Genomic DNA, 23140 nt, shown 5'->3' on the forward strand with positions numbered 1-23140 from the left:
TGGATTTACAGAAAACGTTATGAAGCAGCGCAGAGCGGGGACTGAGAGTTTGAGAGGCAGGGAGGCTGCGGGAAGGGTCGGGGAGATAAATGACCCAACTCCAGGCTTCCTGTTTGTGGGGTAAAGAGCCGAGTCAACATTTCATTTGCTAATTTCACAGTTTTCATATGTAAATGGCACGTATTGCAGTAACAGTTCAAAGGGGAAAACAACTGAAGCCAGAGAAAAACGACAAACATCTGCATCGGATGGGGATGTGTGGCTTGTCCTCCAAAGTTTTATTTTAATTGTACACACACTCACACATAAAATAGAGAATTTAATGCATATAATAAGTTATGATTCTACCTAAAATAAATATATAAAAATTGTATTACTTATATATAAATTATCTACACAAAGTATACTTCATAATATCTAGTACAGTGCGTATCACACATATATCTGTTATGTATTGGCTATTATATCATGCATAAGACATTCCATATGGTGCATAGTATTAATTATATATACTTATTCATACATTATCAATAAATAATTAAATAGTATTGGCTTATTTAATTTTTATTAGCTTCATAGGGCTGTATTATGGAGCACAGACTATGCACTAGAAATGCACTGTTGTGTGTGTACACATAACAACATACACACATGGGGGTATGCACTGGGCACACTTTTGTGTGAACATATCATGGAGAAGCTGTAGTCTGTGTGTATTGTACAGACTGCACTGCATTGTCTGTGATGTAGATAATATATGCATTGTGCAATGTATAGTGACATGTAGTATATATTCATTATATAACAAACTAGTGCTGAGATTGTATAACTTTTTTCTTAGCTAAATCATTCAGTAGAAGTATACCATATATGTGCTATGGATAAAATATTATTCATATAGTAATGTTCTGGTTAGTATACTATTTACTATAATATAGTAGTAATATGCTAATAATTATATATCAACTAATAATATGCTTTAAATATAATAATATAATGTAGTAATATACACATATATCTAAATTGTATATGACATATGTGTGCATATATTTATATACACACATAATGTATATCTAATATATATGTGTAGCCTAGAATCAGTATTTTAATTAAGTATATAATGAATATTCATATTATTGAGATTTACGAACAATAATAAATATATTATATAGTGCATATATAGTATACTATACTGTATGTTGAAGTATTTCACATTATGTACATAATAGATTATAGATTCTGTATATTATGCTTAATGTTATATACATTATGTCTGTATATTTACTATCTATAATATATATCTAATATACACATACATAAAATATTAGATATACAATTAGAGCTACTATAGCATACAACTTTATATACTTAATATTCTAGATTGTTATTAATAATATGTAGAACATTTATGTCAATTAATTTTCCATTAATAGATCCAGCAATAAGATCAATAATACATGGAAAAATGTCAGGCATATTTATGTATATGTGTACATTTTTTTTTAATTTTAGGGTTTTTTACTTAATTCTGTTGCTCATGTCTGTCTGCTTGTGGGTGTTTTCCTGTCTGTCTTTGGTTAGGACATGTCAGGGTGTGGGGATGGGATCCTCCATGGGAGGGGATGAATTTCCCCCATGGCCAGGGGATGTCTGATTAGCCTTGTGCTGTGACTCACCTGCATCCTGGGCTTTATCTGGAGCCATCTGGGTTCCTTCTCCATCTCTGGCTGAAGCTCCTGGAAGCAATTTCAGGGAGAACTTTGTCATTTCCTCTTCGCAAAGGGCCAGACAGCTCCACGCGTCTTCTCCCACTGCCAAGTGATCCCCAATCCAAGTGGGACCCCCTCCCCTTCCACTGCCCCTGCCCCACGTGTGCAGTGATGCAGGAGCACCCCTGTTAATCTGACCAAGAGCACAGACCCCTCCCTCTCCTCGGGCAGTGCCCCCCAGAGCAGAAGATCCCCACTGGACTCTTGCTGTGTGTCTGCTCCACGCAGAACACTTGGCACTGTGGCTGACGTGGCTGGGCCAGCCTCAGCATCGTGTCCCTCGCACCCAGCCACGTGTCACCAATGTCCCCTGGGGTTCCCAGCAGGCTGTGACTGTCACCAGCCAGGAGTCATCACCCCCTTCAACACCGGCTCCTGAGGCTGTCCCTGGAGTTCACCCCGTGGTGCTGCACACCCCACCAGGTACACAGGAGCTGCTGTGAGCTGAGATTTATTAAGGTTGGGAGGAGTGACAGAACAGCTTTGTTATCCAGTTCATTGTACAAAAAAACACAGCTGAATTTTTACAAATTGATATTTTTAGTGATTTGTTTTGTTTTTTCTTTTTTTACATCAGTGCTCTTTACATCATCAGTGTTTTAATTCTTCCCTGAACTAGAGATGCATGTTGCTATAACAAGAAAAGTCCTGTTCAGAATAATGACTTTGAAATTATTTAAGACCATTTTATTGGATAAGTAAGAACAAGAGAGCCTCCTTATCCAGTTCTGAAAATAGAATAAATTAAAGTACGTTTTATTTTCTAATTTCCTTTACAGACACACAATCAGTAGGAAGCAAAACCAAAAAAGGTGAGGCAGGAAATCAAAATCAAGCCCCCTTGCAAATGAGGCTTTTCCCAGCAGTGTTGATACATGGTGTCCTGGGCAGCCACGGGGCTGGGAGTGGACACACAGACACATTCACACAGAAGTACAAGTGCAAAACCCACGGTGGCCCCATGGTGCATTTTGCTTCATTTAAACCACAGCCCACCAAGTGCCAAGGTGTGCATTTGAATGCTGAGCAGCAAGCCAAACAGAAACAGAACAAAAAGTGGTTTTTGTTTTTTGTTGTTGTTGTTTTTGTTCCTGAGGAGGGTTAGGAAAGCTGGGGGGTGGGGGTCTGAAGCACCACTCAAGCATGGGCAGATGCTGATATTCAAACCATCAAAGCAATAAATGCCACAGTGGTGTCTGCCTTACAGCCATCTTCTCTCCCTGTCCCCTGCCCCGGAGGCCAGGGGTGCCCAGGCTGATTGGGGGTGCCCAGCCCCAGCCCTGGTGGGTCCTGCAGCCATGGCAGGAGGAGGCTCACGTTCTGCTGCCCAAGGGGTGTCCCACCAGTCCCATCACAGTGGAGCACCAATGGATTTCTGCCTTCAGTCTGGCCATCCTCCTCCACACCGCGGGGTAGCAGGGTAGCGCTCAGATTTGTTTCTAAAATACAGGATTTTTAGCTATAAAAAGTTACACCCCTAGAAATCTATGATACACCTAGACAGAAATACATTTCCTATTGAAAATACAGGCTCTGCTTACTACACAAAGTGCCAGGAGGACCCTGCATGCCCTCCAAAGCCTTCAGTTTTAGTTTATTCTAACTACAGATGCTTCAAGTTGCAGACTATTGCCCTGATGCTGTGACAAGGTGAGGTGGTTACCTAGGAGGTCTAACTATGCAAACCATGGTGAGCAGTAGTCATGGCAAACGTGCAGCAGTTCCTCTTCAGAAAGGAATTTGGTTATTTTCCTAGTGAGCAGTTCACAGCACGCAGGCATTGCATGCACCGTGGCGGCTGGCACAGCCATCCTGAAGCCAAAGCCATTGTTGGAGGGAGGGCCAGGACATGAAGGTAAAACCCAACTGGCCTGGTAGCTGCTTACAGGTGCCTCCTGCCTGCCCTGGTGATCACATCTGATCACCCTCAGGGCCCTCACTGCCTTTGGCTTCAGCACTGCAGACAGCACTGCTGGGTGCCCGTGTGCAGGGAGTGTGGTGCAGGTGCTGAGCTGTGAAACAGGACATTCCCTCCTGCATTTCAGGTAGGTGATCTCTGGCAATTACTAATTCTTTGCTATAGGCACAGACCCAGTGCTGGATGACCACAGGCTGCAGCCAGGGAGCAAGGCTGAGCACAGCCTGGAAAGCACCTCCACCACCCACCTGCTCCCAGGAGGGGATGTGTGTTTCCTGGCTTGTCAGGTGAAAACCTCTGTCTATTCAAGATTCCCTAACAGACAATTAAGTGCCGACCGGAATGGCTACGTGCTCTACAGTTACATTTAAGAACTGGTTTCAGTACTGGTTTGTGTCCTCTTGCTGTGACACCAGCCCCTGTGCTTGGGCAGCCACTGCCACCCCAGCAGTGACAGCTCCTGCCAGTCTCTGATGGAAACGATGGAGTGAAACGCAGGAGGGTGAGCAGGGGAGATATGAGCATCAGCCACCTCTGGCTGGCTGCAGGAGAAAGTGACCAAGCAAACCCCTCGGCTGCTCCCTCCGACACCTGCTCATCCAAACCTGCAAGTCCTGTAGAGGCAGCAAATTGTTTATTTTAAGGTCCCTTGGCTGGAGTTGTGCTCCGCAGCCCCTCAGTTGGAAGATTTGCTGAGTGCGCTGGCTGAGCGGCGAAGCTTCCCCGAGACTCTGTTCCTGGAGGCACGTGGCAGCGTGGGAGAGGGCAGCTCTGCTAACTCCAGCCCTATGGTGACAGCCAGGTCAGCGCTGGCACTGGTGCTGGTGGTGAGGCAGCCTGGAAAACACAAAAGGCAGGGGCCACGTCAGGAGAGGAGCAGCCTGCCCAGCTCTGCAGCAGAGCAACTGCGCGGCACAGTGCAGCCCCTCTCCACCTCCTCTTCCAAATTCACGGAGGGTTCCACTCTGGTGACTTTGGCATTTATAGTGGAAATTTGGTGCAGGTGGCTGAGGAGAGGCCACGCTGAGCTCTCCTGGGGAAATCAGGAATTTTAATTTTCCAGCTTCCAGAGGAAGGGAGGAGGGGCTGGGTGGTGAGCACCCAGCAGCACCCAGACAAGGACCCAGGCACCCAGGGCTCTGGGGCACAGCAAAGCTCCTGCAAAACCCACGTAACAGAACTTGGAAAAATGTGTCTTTCAAGTATCTGTTTTAGAAAATAAATTTTTGCTGTGTGTCGCTAACAGCTCTTCTGTATTAAATCTACTACAGAGCTGTAAATGAGTTTTCATAGTGTGAATGCTTTCATGGCACTCTACCTGAAAGGCATCTCAGCCTATGCTAAAAAAAAAAAAAAAAAAAAAAAAAGATTCCATTTTTTTTCTAATACTTTCCACTATTTCTCCAGGACACTAAGAGCCATCATTATGGTGAGCTCATGGCCACCATTCCAGCACTTTATCTGTGAGCTGGGGAACCTGATGGCTAGAGCAGTGTCTCTGGGTTTACACTTTGCTGTTCAACACTGTCAATTTACAGCTCAGTTATTCCCCCCAGGTGATTACAATCAGAGGCCAGAACTACGTGAGCTGTCTGAATGAGAACAGGTGAGGATACAGCTGTTAACCAGGGAGTAAATGAATAAACTGAGGTGTGTGACTCCTCCCTCTGCCCTGTGGGACAGGGAAGATGCTCTGAGGAAAACCAACATGCATGCTGCAACCCAGCCCTGCTCTTGCTGCTGGGGCTCAGACCTGTCCCCAGGCGTGCCCCGGTGACAATGCCATTTCATCACCTCCCTTGGGGCACAAGTATTTTTAAGCCATGCTACAGTTCTCTCTCCAAGCCTTAGCAGAAGGGTTTATATTAGTACTGGGGGGAGGAGCAGCCTTGCACTCAGGCACTGGCAAGCCTGTGGCAGAAGGAAGGGAGGCTGGAGCCCTCAGTGAAGGTGGGGGCAGCGTGTGACCAGCTCTGAACTCCAGGCTGATGATTCTATTTTGCAGCACAAATGTATTTCCAATTCAACAATAAGATGTATTTTTGGCTTGCACCTTTATTTGCTTTGACTTTCTGTGCAGAAAACGCACCAGAACTCAGAAGCTGTGGATGGCTGAGCAAGGGCAGTGGGGAGCAGGGCTCCAAGCCTTGGATGGAGCAATGCTGAGGTCCATCTGCTGCTAAACCCAAAGTGTGTCTCACTTCCCTGAAACTCCTTGGACAGTCACAATCCAGTGTTTGCATTTCAAATACAAATCTTTACTTACCAGATTTAGACTTCAAAGCAATTGACTGAAGGGGAAAGACCACATTTAAGAAAAAAAAAAAAAAGGTGAAAAATGTGACAGTGTGTAAAGGCACTTTAAGGCACTTTCTGTGAAATATGTGGTGCTGTCAGTTTTGGATTAAAAACCCAACCTGCAGTGCTGCTGGGGGGAGAAAAGCATGGGGGAGGGAAGGGCTGTGAGGGAGGTGTCGTACTTTACATTCCTGCAGTTCAGCAGAATGGCAGATGGTCGAAATAATACAGTTTTCACCAAATGGACAAGCTCAAGCAATATTCATGCAAGCACTGAACAATGCCTCCCTCGGCTGTGCGTATGAGAAGCCGGGCAGCAGTGGAGGTTCAGGCCCCTCAGCTGGGAGCACCCGCAGCACCCGCACATTCCTGCAGTCCCAACTTTCCTCTGGCCAGTCCTGAGCTATGTGATCAACCTTGGAGCTCCCCCGAAACTGCCATGATTGATCGGGAGGCAGCAGCTGCAGAGTGAGCCAGTAATAACCACGAACGATAAAGGCTTTCATACAAATATTATAATTCCACTTGCAAGCTGTCTGGCACGCACTCTAATGACTTGGCCGTCTTGCAAGGGGAGGCTGCAACTTTGCTCAGAGGGGAGGCTGCGCTGGCCGGGCTGCGCGGGGGCGAGGAGGAGAAGCAGCAGCAGCGTGGTGTGTGATGTGCAGGTGCTGGTGAGAGGCTCAGTTCCTGTTCTTTTGGCAGGGATGGAGGGGAGGGGTTTTTCCTTCTCTGTCTGTGTTTGTTTCAGGGGCCAATGTGAATTTATGAGTTGTAAAAACCAAGCAGCAGCTCTGTGACAGTGTAGTTAAATAGAAAATACTACTTTTGGGCCCAGAATTGGACCAGAGCATTTAAAATTTACAGCTCAGTCAGACAGGTGCTGGCATCAGCCGTGCCCAGCAGCAGCCGAGGAAGCAGCAGCCACCCGGGAGGGCAGCGGGCACCCCGTGGGACTCAATGTGGGGAGTGGGAGGAGAGAAGCAGACAGACAGACCCAGAGAGTCCAGAGCCACCGCAGCCACCCGAGCACAGGGAGAGGAGGAGGAAGAGGAAGAGGAGGAGGAGAAGAGCTGTTAGTGATGGAGCAGAACGCCAGCGGGCCTGCGGGAAGCATCGCTCTTACCTGCGGCAATTACCATAACGAGACCGTTACATATTCTAATCTAAAGGGAGAGAACACAAAACGGTGTCAATACAGACACAGAACACCCACACACCCGCCTGCAGCCCGGCCCGGCTGCTCAGAACCACCCATGGGTCACGGGGGGCAGCAGCCACGGGGCAGCTGGTGATGCAGAGTTCACCGCTGTGCCCTGAGGAGCTTGGAGAGAAATGGGTCCTCACAGGCTCCTTCCTTGCCCCCGTCAGGCTGTCAGTTGGAAAAAAAGAGGCAGAAAATGTTGGCAAAACCTGGAACTTTTGCCAGCCTTGCTGATATGGTAGAGTGGGACTTCAGAAGTGACATTTCCAGCAATGTTAGTGAGCAGACAATTGAAAACTGGGTAAAATTGGAGGTTTCACTGGAATATAAACCACTGGAGACAGGTTGAAAAATACCAACAGAAAATGATCAACATCCATACCACTGGGCCACACAAATGTCCCATGAATGGGAATGCTGGTGCATAAAAAACCACAGGGTGGGCAGTTGTACACCTGCACACAACTAAGTGAGCAAAAACAGGTGACAACATCATGCATGATTAGTAAGGATTGTAAAGCTTGATACTCAAGACCCATGAAGCTTTCCCACCTATCCCCTGCCCCCCAGTTAACTGATCAGCTGTGACAGCTCTGTAGAAACTTTTATTTCCTTTCCCAGTAAATGCAAAAGTAATGAAGTTCTGGAGAGAATCACACCAGAAAATCTGCTCACCTCTCTCACATGCTCTATGTTCCACTCACGTGGATGTGGCTGAAAACATGGGTGAGCAGCATCCCAAGCCTGTGTGGCCAGGGGAGTGTGTTTGGGAGGAATGATCATTCATTAAAGCAGTGGCTGTGTTCATCCAACACTACGAATGTTGGATGCTCTGAAATGCTGACACAACAGCCAACTGCATTGAGGTGCAGGAGATGGAATGACTGCACTTACACCACGTGGCCCCTTGGGTGACTTGTCATGTTGAGTACAAGCTGTTGAATTATTTCGTATTTTGTTAGGAATGACAGCTGCTTCACACCCACACTGAGACCTTCCATGTACCTCGTGTCTCTGTGCAAACCCCAAAGGCTCCCTGGTTTGACCTCAGCAGCCAAACCCTGGTACCTGAGGTTTGCTCCACCATCTGGTTGTGGAAAACAGGAAAAGCTGTAACTGAAGGGGCAAGGAGAACCTGAACTGCAGGTTAACCACAGGCAGAAACAACCCTTGAAAAAGCAAACCAAACTCCCAGCACAGGTGCTGAGTGTCCCAACCATCCCACACCAAGCCCTGACTGCTCTGGAGATTCGGAAATGAACCCTAAATGGACACATCAAAGTTCTAATTAGTCGTGACTGGGAGCAGCCTCTAATTAGTCCTGTGGGGGTCAGCTGGGCAGGGCCTGCAGGAGGCCCACATGGGCAGATCACAGCCGGGGGGCTCAGCCCTGCCCAGCACCGCAGGGCTGACACAGGCAGCACGGGGACCGGGCAGGGGGGACACATTGCCTGGAGCTCTCTGGGAGCTGACAGCTCGAGCAGCTGGAGCTGTCACCCAGCAGAAGCCAGGGGGACATCAAACTGATACTTTCTCCCACCCCCGGGCTGATTGCGATGGAGGGAGCCCACCCCCTTGCCATCGCCTCTCCTGGAGAGCGCAGCCGGGAGAGCTCCCTCTGAGACAATCAATTAAATGGCAAAAAGAAAGGGCCTGTGCTGAGAGCTCTGGTGCTGTGCTCCCACCCTGCCCTGTGGATCCTGGGGTGACAGTGGGTGCAGCCCCAGCACCTCCAGTGCCTCGGGGACACAGCCAGGCTGCAGGGCCTGAGTGCTGGGCAGAAGGGAAAGTGCCCCTGTGCACAGGGACCCTCCCTCTGCTCAGCCTCTGAACCATCCCACAGGGGTCCCTACACTGATGACCCAGATCTGGGCATCCTGGGTGGGGATTTACATCAATCTGAGGAGCTACACGGGGTACAGGGAGTAACAAGAGCTCTGGTAGGAGGAGGGCTGCCTCTCCACCCCAGCATTGCTTCATCAATCAGCAACATTGCCATTGTCTTTGTAGCACCCACAGAAATCATTGTGATTTCCTGGTTTTGCCATTAAAAGATCTGGAAAGCAGTGTAATGCTTTGCAGTGTAATGTTATTTGAATTCACTCGTCTGGGTTTGCCAGGGTGAGAAGGAAGGAAAGAGGCAATGGGAAACATGAAATGGACTGATGCCCTCTGTCTCACTGAAAGGCATCTCTGGGGAGAAAGGGTAAATTTTGGGTTTCTGCAGAACATCCTGACTTGCCTCCTTCATTAAATCAGGTAATTACGCTTGATTTGATTGAAAATGTCATTTGGCACCTTTTCATTCTCTGCTATCAAGCTGCTACCATGGGCCAAGAGACAATTTTCCCCAGGCAGAGAAGAACCATCGGCCACTGGGCTCTGCCTCTCTGCGATGCTGAGATGGAGCCAGAGCCTCATCAAGTTCAGAGATGGGCTCAGGAAGGACCACAGTGGTGGGCAACCTCTGTATTTCTCAGCCAAGGGTTTTGAAGCTGGCAGTGAAGAAGATAAAAAGAAAGAAACACCTTGAGCCTTCTTCACTGCCTCTCCCACTCCTCTGTGCCACCTCTCTGAGTTTCTCCTATTTGTTTGCAGCCAGGACAACCTCTGCAATGGCAGTGCCTGGCACCTGGGGTGGCACAGTCCCTCTCCCAGCTCATGAGGAGCTCCTAAGGATGCCCCTGCTAACACCCTCACCTCCTGTGCTTCCCTCCACATCTCGGGGCAATGCCAGCACTGGGTAGGGGAGGGCTGGGCACAGAGGTTCCAGCCCAAGCTCCACTGCAGTGTTCTGCTCCAGCCCTGCCAGATGGTTCCAGCACCGCCTCTTCCCGTGGGGGCAGCAGCTGAGCAGGGGGCTCCTAACTGCCAGGCAGCCTGGAATTTCCCAAGTCCCAGCTACAAGGAATGATTTTTTCAGTTTCAGACAACACTGTCCTACCTATCAAACCCAACACATGGCATGTGCTGCGGGTGCTGCAATATCATGGCACAGCAACTCATGTTCAGATGTATATTTTCTAATATTCAGCTCCATCCAGATTCCCTAAAAATGTGCTAAAATATTATACAGAACTGGAGAAACTTTTATTTCACCTACCGCACAAAACTGACAAAACATCGTACAGGCTTACAGAGAAAGAAGTAAAAAAAATCCCTGCAAAACCAAAGCAAACAAAGCCAAAAGGAATCATTGCCTAGTTAGCATTAAAAAGAATGTATGTCTGTTTAAAACAAGTTACTCTGGGTTTTCTTTTGTTTCTGTCAAAAATATACTTTAAAATTACATGGCCATTTGAAATAATACTTTTGCTTTGAAGTGGTAAAGATAAAGCTCAGCACCAACCAAAAAGTGTTTTAAAATAAACCGAATCCCCTTTGTTGCATATTCATGTATTTTCTACAAGAAGTGTATGCATGTAAAAGTCTGGAGACAAAAGGAAAGCATGTGCCACCTTTTCAACAAAAAGGCTGCAAAATCTCAGTTTTATGTAAATAAGCAGACACAGCTTCCAAGGCTTTAAAATCAGGGAATGCTGAAAACATCTATAGTTCCTCAACTCAAGTGTTGCTCCTGGGCAATGCTATAATATTCATTAAAGAATCCATTTATCAACAGATACCACATGTCAGAGTTTCCCAGCACAATTTTCCTGACACTCCACCGAAAACGATGCTTAAAAAAAATTTGAACTAGAAAGCAATAATCTGTGATGCCTTTGCCTGCTGCTTCATCCCACAATGGCTATTAGCAACTAAAAAAGTAAAGATTTACAATATATACTTTCTGATAACGTCAAGCATTATGCTTTATTTTCCAAATCATTAGCATGCACAAGAATGACCTCATGGTGAACAGATGCACTTGGATATGGCAGTGATTAGATCAGTCCTCTCAGCAGTCAAGTGTGCCCATTGCAATTAACCCTTTGAAGCACAAACTGCAAGGCTCTGCTGCTGAGAAGTGGGTTTGTGGCTTCTCTTGAAAGTAAATATCTGCCCTTGTGAGCATAAAATCCTCAAATACAAACCTTCCTCTGCTGGGACACTTTCCTTTCTAGAGTACCCAGCTACTTCCATTTTCTAGGAGTTAATGCGATTCTGGCTTCTGATCTTAAATGAATAAAAAAACCCCAAACACACCAAGCGCTTTTAGTCAGCTGAGGTAATTAAAGTTGGAACACTTCTGTAGCTGTTTGTGCCTGTTCCATTTATATGATTTTTTTTTTTTTTTTTTTTTTTTTTTTAAAGAACACCCAAGTGTTTTGTTGAATAACTGTTTTCCTTTTTGGCTGAAGGAGCAAGAACAGAAACAGATCGCAGCTTAAAACCCCGTCCTCTAAACCGAAAGAAATCTGCAGAGGGAAAGGATAAGAATAATTCAATAGCGTTGGATTACGGAGGATTTCCTGGGCTGACTCTCATACCCAGCCTAATTAAAATACAGCATGTAATGTACCAGTTTAACAACAAAGGACCGTATTCTCATCTTTTGTTCCTAATCTGCACATCCCCTAAATGAGTTCAGGGATGTCGGTGCTGCCTACCAGGCTGCATTTTCCATGTTCAAGAGATGTAGGGCTATCTCTGGTATATAGAGGGAGTTTACAGCTCTGCTTCTGAAAAATGCAGCAGAGGTCAACTGGGTGATTTTTGTGCATAAAATGGAGCACCTGCACAACTATTTGTGAGAGGGGAGACCAAGCCAGGGCACAATTCAAGAAACCCCTGTCCCATCTGAACAGAGGGGGAGCATCCCTGCAGGCAGCATCGGAAACCATAAAAACACTCAGTTCAAATAAATAGATGACAGCTAATAACACACCAGCAGTGTGTGTCACCAACAGCCACTGATGCAATTCATTGCCTCAGACTGTGTTAACTGCTAAAACTATCTTAATTTTCATAAAACGCATACTTAGTCACTGACCCTTTCCACTGCCTGTGAACAGTCAGTGGTGGCAGGGTGACAATTAGGTGGCATTAAGAACAGCATCAGAGAATCTATCTTAAATTTACCTCCAAAGTTTAAGCTAGGCAGGGTTAGCAGTTTCAATTGCCTTGTTACTTGAGAAGGGGAAACACAGAGCTGTGTCAGCTCCCTACATTTACTGCTCCCTGATCCATTTTTTTTGTTTCAGAACAGAAGTTCCCCTTTTACACGAAGAAAAAGCCTGTCTGTGTCTGTTGAGTGCCAGACAGAAGATTTGGGGGACACAGGACAGGTGAATGGGAGCTTCAGGCCAGCCCACGGCTCCTGGGACAGGGCCTGGCCCAGGGCTGGGCTGGGAGGGTGCTGGGCAGCTCCTTCCTGACTGCCTGGGTGGCATTTGGTGGCAAACACATCCCAATGGTAATGGCTGGCACTGCTCTGCCACTAAACACGTGAGGAAAGCAGCAGGTGATGTGAGGAGACCCTCTGAAGCAAAGATTGTGACACCAGAACTCCTGACCAGCCTCTGGTTTCTTTGAGAGAGAGCATAAAGTAAACTCTGACCTCACAGGTCCTAAAGCCAGGACCTCACTGGGGCAGGTTTTACTCTTAAAAAAAAATAAAAATCACGAAATCATAAAAATGCATTCAGGTACTAACCACTGAACAGTGTTCTGAAAAGCTTAAGTAGATACTAGGAAGCATTTTAAATATTTTTTGCATACATGATCCCAGACAGCATTATCACAGCAATCTGTCCTTCCTCGTCAGCTGAATTTGTTTACAATAAGATCACTGTGTGCTGTAAGAACATGAAAAAAACAAATACCATTCTGCATTGAGCAAAACATTTTAAATAGATCGATATATCTACATTTTTACTTGCTGATACGTCAACAGATAAATGATTCACAGTGCTAACAGCACCAGGCATGAAATCTACATTTCTATTGAAACTGATAATTTTTTTTTTTTTGTCTCAGACTTTTGGCAGAGTGTATAAAAGAATTTAATTCACAGCTGTTCTACTTTTTAATGTAGAAAACATTAATCAAAGCTTTAAGTTATAAGCTTTTCTAATGTTGTTTAGTATTCCAGTTCAACAAAGATCAATAGAGGCCATCCCTGTGTTTCTTGACGCCTCTCCAGGAAGCAGAGGCGCGATTATGTAAATAGCACCGGTCCCCTTTGCTGCTGCCAGCTTGCTTATCTCCAAAGCCTTCTGCCTGCTGCTCCTGGCGACCAATGCAAGGACATGCATATACCTCTTATCTCCTAACAAAGCTCTGAAAGCTCGAGGATTGGAGCCAGTGGCGTTAAACAATGCCACGCGGCTGATTTTATTTGTAAGTGATTTATTTTGGTAAATTTAATTTCTTCCCTCAATTTTTCAGTTTAGATGGAAGATATTTGCTAACAAGTCAGGCTAAAGAGAAACAGAGCAGATGTCCTGCAACGCTTATACAGGTTTGAAATAATCTATTAAACAATCCCAAACAGTAGCAGAGAATAATGAGGAAGTGCCGGTTTCCCCCTATGAGTGTAAAAGAAAGGATTAAGGAATCATTGTGAGAGTCCGACACACGGTGAACACACATTTTTGAAGGCTGGAAAAACAAATCTGGAGGGTACCTGAAATCTGCAAGTCTGAGTCAAAGCTTCCTCTCAGGAACCGTTTATTGCAGCTCAATGAAAGCAGCAAAGCAGGGCCCCCCTCTTGCTGACTGCACGCTGGCTTCACATCTCGGCAGAGCACGGAAGGAAGAAATTCACAGCACTGGGCATTACATTTTCACCTTTCATCAGCAGGGCTGGTGAATGGCCATCAGCATTATGTGTGTGCACAGACACACACACCCACGTGTGTGCATCCACACGCACGTTACAAACAGCCCCACGCAGGTCCCAGGCCAGGTGTTGGAAGGAAGCCTGAAATTTGCTCATCTGTATTTAAGGGAAAGGTTAGCGTGCTGCATGCTGCTATGATTTTCTAACAGAACACCATTCTTACATTTCTTTTGCATTAATCCCTGACCCTGGTATCTCAGCAGCATAATCCCCTTTTAGCATTAGTAGCAACGGCTTCTACTGTGAGGAACTATTTCTCGATAAGTAAGCACCGATTCAGGCATAGCTTTTGAACAACATATTCCCAGCTCAGCAAGAAACCCACACTCCTGAATGAACCCGAGCACATTACTGAGAGAAAGTTCATTAACCTTGCTAGATTCGGGGGTTAACAGGATAGCTGAAGAAAGGAGCAGAGAGAATAGCTCTGATGCAAAACAAATTAAAATGAATGTCATCATTCCTTTTGATATTCATTAGTTGATTCAGGGGAAGAATGGTCTTCTTAAATTTGCAAGCATTTATCTACAAAAAACAGGTGTACATCTGCTGCTCAAGTGCTTCTTAGTGCTAAATAGAAGAATAACGTGCAGACTCACCAGTTCCACCCAGGGAGTAGCTGGGAGAGGGAGAAAAGACCTGAGCGGCAAAATCCTCGAACGTCATTACTTCTTTATGGTTCTGGATTATTGCTTCAAGATACAGAGCTCTTTCCTCATAACTGCAACCACCAGGTTAAGGAAATGTATGCACAGATTCAGATGTTGCTACACAATGTGCAGGGACACCAGCAACACGGATCCACAGCCACACGGGCCTGGCTGTGCACGGACAGGGGGAGAACAAATTACCCAGTGCTGCTTCACAGGTCTGAGCCTGAGCAACCAGGAGTGAAGAGGCTGAACGGCTTGGAATGAAGGCTGGTACCTTTTAGCTTTGTGAATGACAAGCAGTGACTATCTAGATCTGACAGACTGCTGAAGTTACTAAGGGCAGGGCTGCAGGCTTTTTCAAACCAAACCCCACTTTACCAGGCAAGCTGGGGGCATTAGGAAAGTTCCTGGTAGACAATATTCCTTGTACAATGGCCCTGTCAGAATAAAAAAATGATGAGATTGGAGAAACAAGCTATAGGACAGAGGAGAAACCCCCTCCACGTGTTTATTTGATCACTGCATTTCTTAAAACAAGTTCAGCATAATAAACAGAACTCCTGAGAGCGTGAAGGCTGTGTTTAAGGCAGGTGCTGGAAGGTGTAATCTTATGTGTGCTGGACAAATGATGTGCATTGGAAAAATCCACCCCACAACTCGCATGCATTATAGTCTGCATAATGCAGGCAACAAAGCAATCTAAAATCAAGACTATTGCCTTTTAATTAAAACTCGGCAACCTGGAACACACAGCATTCAAATGTGTAATCAAAAACCAGTCACCAATAAAACTTACAAGCGTAACAAGCTGAAGCAACTTTCCAGCTGTCTTAATAGGACCCCTGCTTGCAGCAGCTTTTCACAGCAGAGAAAGCAAATCTTTTCCTTTTGTCTGCAGCTTCTGTTTTCTCAGAAGGTGAATCAGACACTTCCAATAACAGGATAACGTCTGAAACAAATCTACAATGGGCTGAAGAGCCTCACGTATGACTTTGTGAATTAGGGCTTGCAGGAGCCAGTATGACATCTCACTCTCCATTTCCTCATTTAAAACAAAAGTTTCCAGTTCCCCATTGTGTTTCTGTGAGAGGGAAATGCATTCTGACTCTGCAAGGCTGTTCTGTGGGAGCAAAGGCCAATTTAAATTTAGAAACTAGGAGCAGTAAGAATAACACCAGTGACAACATAATGCAGGTGAGGGTATTTCAAACTGAAAAGCATTACCAACTAATATTGAAGTGCCATTTGTGACTTTCATTATATTAACAAAACCACTATGGAACAGATTTAAAAAAAAAAAAAAAAAAAAAGTCTGGATACAGAGATAGTTAAAGCCAGGACATGATGGTTTGGTGTTCTGCCTTAATGGGGAACAAACAGCGTGCATCTTATTGGTCTGCAAGTTCCTATAGGTGTGGTGGAAAAACAAGGAAGTAAAGAAAAGGAAGGAAGGAAGGAAGGAAGGAAGGAAGGAAGGAAGGAAGGAAGGAAGGAAGGAAGGAAGGAAGGAAGGAAGGAAGGAAGGAAGGAAGGAAGGAAGGAAGGAAGGAAGGAAGGAAGGAAGGAAGGAAGGAAGGAAGGAAGGAAGGAAGGAAAGGGAAAAAGGGAAAGGGAAAGGGAAAGAGAAAGGGAAAGGGAAAGGGAAAAGGAAAGGGAAAGGGAAAGGGAAAGGGAAAAGGAAAGGGAAAGGGAAGAGGAAGAGGAAGAGGAAGGAAAAGGGAAGAGGAAGGAAAAGAGAAGAGAAGAGAAGAGAAGAGAAGAGAAGAGAAGAGAAGAGAAGAGAAGAGAAGAGAAGAGAAGAGAAGAGAAGAGAAGAAAAGATTAATTCTGGGTTTAGTGCTAGCAGAGGACGATTGATATGTGATAAATCTTCTTATAAACTTCCCGTGGAAGGCCGAAGAAAGCAAATCAATAGGCAGCAGAGCAGAGCCTGCACCTGCTGGCAGTGTGATTTGCTCGGTGCCGGGCTCTCGCTCCCCGCAGCCCGGGAGGACGCGCTCCTGCCAGCCCCAGCATCAGCCCGGGCTGCCTCCCCATTATGGGCTGAACTCCTGATGACTCCTGTTAATGAATAGGCTGCCAAACTTCCGAGGAGAGCAGGCACACGCCTGGGCCCCGCTCTGAAGGGACTGGCGGATGCCATTCACTCCTCATTAGGGGATGCCGATCCGGCGGGGCTGCTGGGCCGTTGCCAGGGCGGTGGGAGCGGGTCGGGGCGATGGCCGTGCCCGGGGAGCTGCGGGACGCGGGGCCGGGGGGCTGGGGGTCCGTCTGGCCAGCAGCCCCCTCCGACACGGAGCCGGCACGTGCTGGCGCAGCGGGAGCAGCCCCGGGCGTGACAAATCTCTGAAAGGGCCGGGGAAAACCGGCGGCTGCCGGCCACCTGAGCCTGCCCGCCCGGCAGCACCGCTCCATTCGCTGCGCTGCCTTCCCGGATGCTCCCGGGCCCGCTCTAACCAGGGCAGGGAGAGGAGAAAGGCTTTTCATGCTCTGCCTGGTATTACACCCCGCTGGTTAGCGGGAGACCGCGCACAACCGCGCAGCGAGGGCCGAGGCACCGCCCGTTCGCTCCCGTCCGGCTGAACGGCGCCGGGAAACGGAGGGCGAGGAGGTGCTGGCTAGGTTAGCTTCACACCTCCTAAAATCCTTACTTATGAGATGGAAAATGCCCCGAGCCATACAGGAGACTGTGGGGGAAAAAAACCCCAAAAAACAACCAACCTGAACCCAACCCCTCAGCAAACAGCCCCAGCGGGCTGGGGGCAAGCCAAGGCGCGGGGAGCCTGCAGAGCTCCCAGGATGGTCCCAATTCAGTGCCACTCCTGCAGATTAAAAACCAAGAGCAGTGCAGATACCACAGACAGGGTGAGGAAAACGGCTGTATCAGCCAGCTGCACTTCACCACCCCTCTCAGCTCTCCTTATCTCTCTCCCAGGCTCCCTGGACACAAGCACCAGGAGCACGGGCACCCTGTGAGATTCCTGTATTAATGTCCACTTACAGCCTAACCTGAAAAGTATTAAATCACAGCAAGAAAATTAACATCAGCTCTCTGCTATCTCTAATTTAATACATACACAAATTAGGGAAGGCAGTTTGGATTCTCTAAAAGACAAAAAAAAAAAAAAAAAAAAAAAAAAAAAATCAACTAAGTAATTTTAATGCAGGCATTAAGAACATAAGCTGTAAAGAACCCTCTGAAAAATACCTCCAGCCTGTATATGTAGGTCAAAAAAGCAGCATGACATCACGAATACCATCTGAACTCTTCACACAAAATCCTTGCTCTGTAAGTCACTCCAGTTCTGCTACTGGGATGCAAACAAAACCCATACCTGTGTCAGACCCTGTGCAGGCATCCCTGTGCTGTCACCTGCCAGCTACCCTGGAGCCCCAAGCCAGGCATTCTGAGGACCTGACAGAAGGTAATGTACCCAAAGAGTAACAGTATTAGGGGGGTGTGTGTGTGTGTGTGTGCGTGTGTGTGTGAAGACTCGGCATTTCCAGACCATTTGTACCAGAGAGGTCTGAAATAGTAATTTTCAACTGCAGCCCCAGGAAGCTCACATTTGTGCTCCTGGAGGAACACACTCACCCCCATCACCACTCCTGCAATACCTGACCTCAAACCTGCAGCCACTGAAAAGGTGCCGTGTCCTCACCTTTACAGACCACTGATGGGATTTTACTGCCTTACACGTATGAGAATGCTCAGCTGAATCTTTCTAACATGGAATTTTTGTCATCTCTCCTGTGAGCTTTCAGCCTCACATTTCTGACTCGGGGGTGCTGTGTTATTCGGCTGGAGACAGCACAGAGTGCCACACAAACTACTACTTTTTTAAAAATGCAGCACATCTCTCAGCCAGCTCCCACTCCCAGCTCATTGCTATGCTCCGGGTCGAGCAGGGCCAGGAGAAAGCTTGAAGTGCCTGGCTGGCTTTTCTACAGAAGCCTCAAGGCTAGATGGCTGAAGTGAAGCATGCAAATCGCTTTCTGAGGAGGGGCTGCCTGTGAGGAGGATGGGTTATGATCTTGAACCCTGCCCGGTGCAGAAGCTGGACAGCTGGCTACCCTGATTAACTCAGCCCCCCTTTAGCTGAAGGTTTGGGGCGTCCCCTGAGATCTTCAGATAAATGGAGTTATACCAGACAGTCAAAGGAGCTGATCAAAAGCAGCCTCTTTTAATATGTATGGCAATTTGACCCACCTCTCCAACGGCTGCATTATTTTACATTTTGCTTCTACCAAGGCACAGCTCTGGAGCAAAATGTTTTCAATGGGCACAAACATATAGTAAATGACACAGAAAGCCATGACCAAGTGTGAATTATTGACAATCAATACATGTAACCATGGGAGGGCAGAAATTTATCTCCAATTTGACTACAGCAACCAAATCTCAGTATTTAAATAATATGAGGTTTTAGACCTGTTTAATCAGTTTATCAATTATTTCAGTAGTTCAATCATACACTGTAAGCTGCTTGAAAAAAACATCACAATGCTAAGATTAACTGTTTGCAATAAACCATGTCAGCTTACTGCAAGCACTAGGATGAACTGAGGAGTTCTGTGTTGAAACTCATCCAGGTCCTCCTTTCTCTCCCACATGGAGCCAGTTGCAGACACAGTTTACGATGGAAAGCCTTCAGACAGCTCCCAAACACCTCTCGTTGCCCGGGTTCTACAGGTAACTGAGACATCCTGGGGGAAGATCTGTCCAGTGGTTCCCTCTCTGCACACACAATGTTAAACCAGAAGCAATTACATGTTTAGAAACAAGGGGAACATAAAAGACTATTATTCAAATAGATCTTAAAAACTTGGAACTTTTGCTTTTTCACCTTAACTCTGTGCTGATCTCAAGAAAAATACCAGCTGCCACCCCTGTGGATGGCAATGGCCACGAGCTCCTACCCACACCACAGAAATTAAAAATATTTTGGCAACATTTACATACTGTCACCAATACGTGGCAACAGCTGTGTACGTTGTTAACATGGCATTCTTTCTATGCAAATAAAAGGGAAAATTTTATTTGTGGGGTTTGTAGAGAGGCAAAGAGAGAACTGACTGGCTGCTCTCCATGGCTCATTGTTTGCCATGTGCCAGTGCCAAGAGGTGCAGCCCCAGGACTGGGACCCGACCACTGGGGTCCATGGAGAGCACAGGATGACACGCATGTTCCTCTGGCTCCAGAGGGACTGCCAAGTTAGATAATGCAGGCTGTTGGCATCAACCTACTGCAATTCCCATCTGTGATGTGAATCCCACCCTGAGCAGGGCTTTCAAGGCATCTGGCCAGTGGAGAAGCTGGAAGCACAGAGCAGACAGCTCTTTCCAGCCCATCAGACATCGAAGCTGTCTACATGTCCACATGCCAACTCCTTCTTCACCCAACTAGAGAGCCCTGAGGAAAAATAAAATCATTGAACTACCTATTAAAGGCAAGAAAGCCTGCTGCCCAATGCTATGCCAGGGCTCTTCAGCTCACCAGTGCCCATACAGGTGTAATGTGTGCACAAGAGAAGGAAAACTTCTGTTTGTTCATTGTTTCAAGATTTTAGTACCAAAGAACACCTGAGAAGTAATTTCGGCCCATCACACATATTTCAGTATCCTCCTAATCTGTATCATAAGAACCAAAGATGGTTCCACTAAAAGGGTTTGCTCCTGACACCATGACAACAGTTTTGAAAACAAATGAGAACATAAATGTTTGGGACTTACCCAAGCTGGATAAAACAGAGGCCATAAAGTTGAGGTTAACATTAATGTCTCAGTAGGTGACTTTATGCACCCAATTGTTCTCCTTAAGCTCTGAACAGGACAGAGTTACTGTGCTTTTAAAACACTGAGATAGGCAATTTCAGTGTGAAACTCAATATGCTCGATTGGGCTTGCCATCATTTATGGTCTAGTGGCTGCCACTACTGCATAGAATGAAAACTTTTGGGGGAATTTTAGTAACAGATATCCTTCATCAAACAGGTGCAATTAAACCATACCCGTCAACAACTGCAGATTTATGTGCTCTTCGAAACTGAAGCATCTGAGATTTAAGCTTTTCAGAGTGAGGCATGTCAAATACTGGTTGATGTAACATGTGAGAGAGGGACCAGAGGAGGCTGACTGAAGTGTCCAACTCGAGCCCAGGGTTTTGTGTGGGCAGGGGGTGAGATGGGCTCCCTGCCCGTGGTCACCCCCAGGAAGGCCATCTGTCTGTGGTACCACGGGGGAGGCAGGGCTCTGTGCCCTCCCTCAGCAGAGTGGGGCTGGCTAGTGCCAGGGCTGCTGTTCCTCCTCCTTATCCAGCACAGGCAGATGATCCTCTGCTGCCAAAACCCAGAGCTCATCCCCTCGGCAGCACAATGCTCCTCTGCTCTGCCACCCTCTGTGCGGAGTGCCAGACGGGCAGCCCTCTTCTACCACCGTGGTGGGGGAACTGGTGGGGGGGTTTCCACTCACGGGGGGATGGCTGCAGCCCAGAACACCCTGGTGCACCAGAGACATGACTCTCACTGCAACCAACGAGCACGGCCAGGTTTGCAAATGTATTTCTTGTTTGTGGAGCATTTGTCCAGTGCTTTGGCACCATCTCTGGAGCTCTGCCACCTCCCTCCCCCTGAAGCAGGGATTGGGTCTGCACAGGATTACAAAAGAACCTCAGTCCTGACTGATGGAGATGGGGCTTCAGGCACCACCCTAACACAGAGTAAAAGATAACCTGTAATTGCTCCAAGGCCACGGCAGACGCTCCAGCATTGTCCAACCTGCACATCTGTTTCCCCACAGACAGTCACCATTAATTGCTTTAAAGAGGAAAGCAAAACAAAACAGCGACAAAAAAGCGTTTCACATGGTTTCAAACCATCTCCCTGGAAGTGAAGGAAACAGCACTATTACATCAAGGGGGCACAGAGGCAAAAGGTCCTGCTCACACTCTGGGTGGGTGTTAAGTAGCAGGGTGCTCAAGGTGTGCTGCAAACCACCAGCCTGGCAGCAGCACTTGCCTGCTGCCCTAGGATGTCACAAATACATGGCACATTAGTCATGCCCAGTGCTTCAGGGCAGAGTTTTGCATTTATTAAGAATAAGGCAGAAAACAAGCTTTCATCTTAATTTACTACCACTCCTCCTTGCAGAAAGCCCCGGGGAGCAGATACCTCGTACCAACACAGATCAGTCACATGGTAGGAGGAGTGAAGGAACAATGGGTTACTTCTCTGATACAGTTCTGTACTTTAACCACACTCCTATTTATCCCGGTTTGAAGCTTTTTTAATTCTAACATGTAATACTTGAGATGATGTCCTATCAGGTAAGGCTCTGTACATTGGGGTTCAGCCTTCTAAATAACCTCAGTCCATTTAGCAGCTGCACTCCATGCCTCACCAGAGTGTAAGGCTTTGATGAAAACATTTCAACTGATGAAAATGAGGATGTAATTGCCCATTATCAGTTAGAGCAGCAGAAGCCTTAACTGGTAAATCATTCCACAGGGCACAAAAAGATTTAACCACCAAGAAGCTACTTCTGAAAGTCTTCTGTATTGCAAGAACTACTGTGACTTCAGTTATGCAAGATTTTGGCCCATGAATTAGTGGGACATGATTCCCCTAGCATCTGTGCTCTCTAGAAGCATTCACATAGTTAGCTCCCTCTCCAGTTCTGAGACATACCCTGGGGGGACAGAACCCAGGGCCCCAGAGCAGAGGGGTGTAGAGGTCCTCTCTCCTGAGAGTGGTGGGGTGAGTTCTCTTCTGACTGTCTCCTCTAGTACTTATTCACCCAGGGAAATACCCTGGAGACTGAAAAATTAATGATGGGTGGGAAAGATCCAGAGAGCACAGGGTCAAGAAGATCTGCTGGTCTCCCTAAGGCAGCAGGAAGAGATGGACCTTCAGAGGAAGCTCATGAAGAGCAGAGCCTTACCACGTCTTGCCTTTGCCTAGGGACTGAGCAGGAGCTGCTGCCATGCAGAAACCTGCCCGGTGACTGCAGAGGACAAATCCCTAGGTTGTGTTTTCAGAGAGATGATTGTAACACCTTGGCTGTCCCATTTTATCAGTGTATGTACAGCTGCCGACGCTCATGTTCTGCAATTATCTGGCTTGTTCCACAAACGGGGTGATCATCAAGGGATAAATAACTGGAGGAAAGGTCACATGTTACCAAGCAATGCTTCCCCCGTGCTTTGTGGCAGTCTTAAATTTATTCAGACACTAACAAAATGCACCTATTTCAGTAATGCCACTAATGAGCTGTTACTTTTGGACATCTTAGAAAAAGGGCAAAGGTACAAAGGTTCAATTATTTGTCATTTACTTATGCCTTCCAGTCCCTTCAGACTGGCAGCTTGAGCACACAGGGATAATGCACCATCCTTGGCCTGCTATTGTTCCCCATGTACCAGCAATCCTATCTCTTTTTAATGTCCCTTTGTCACAGCATACGTGTGCTACAGGGAAGGGGAGGCTTCTTTGGAAAGCTTGAGTATTTTTCCACAAA

General features: G+C 46.7%; 1 protein-coding gene across 5 annotated transcripts in view; it reads right to left on the reverse strand.

Annotated features, from left to right (window-relative positions):
* Nucleotides 1-2290: 2290 nt before the first annotated feature.
* The window catches only part of RALGAPA2 (Ral GTPase activating protein catalytic subunit alpha 2), a 111915-nt gene continuing 91065 nt past the window's right edge, over nt 2291-23140 (reverse strand). For 3 of the 5 annotated variants that reach the window (XM_071738745.1, XM_071738743.1, XM_071738746.1), the window contains 2 exons: nt 14573-14694; nt 2291-4524 (listed from right to left, as the gene is read on the reverse strand). In XM_071738745.1, the coding sequence (XP_071594846.1) occupies nt 4364-4524; nt 14573-14694 (283 nt within the window). In that variant the 3' untranslated portion in view covers nt 2291-4363. Of the gene's footprint in view, nt 4525-7111; nt 7152-13909; nt 14070-14572; nt 14695-23140 lie in introns of those variants that run through there. The other 2 variants (XM_071738744.1, XM_071738742.1) reach the window with 2 other exon arrangements.

Source organism: Heliangelus exortis, chromosome 3, assembly GCF_036169615.1.
Source record: "Heliangelus exortis chromosome 3, bHelExo1.hap1, whole genome shotgun sequence".
Lineage (NCBI taxonomy): Eukaryota > Metazoa > Chordata > Aves > Apodiformes > Trochilidae > Heliangelus > Heliangelus exortis.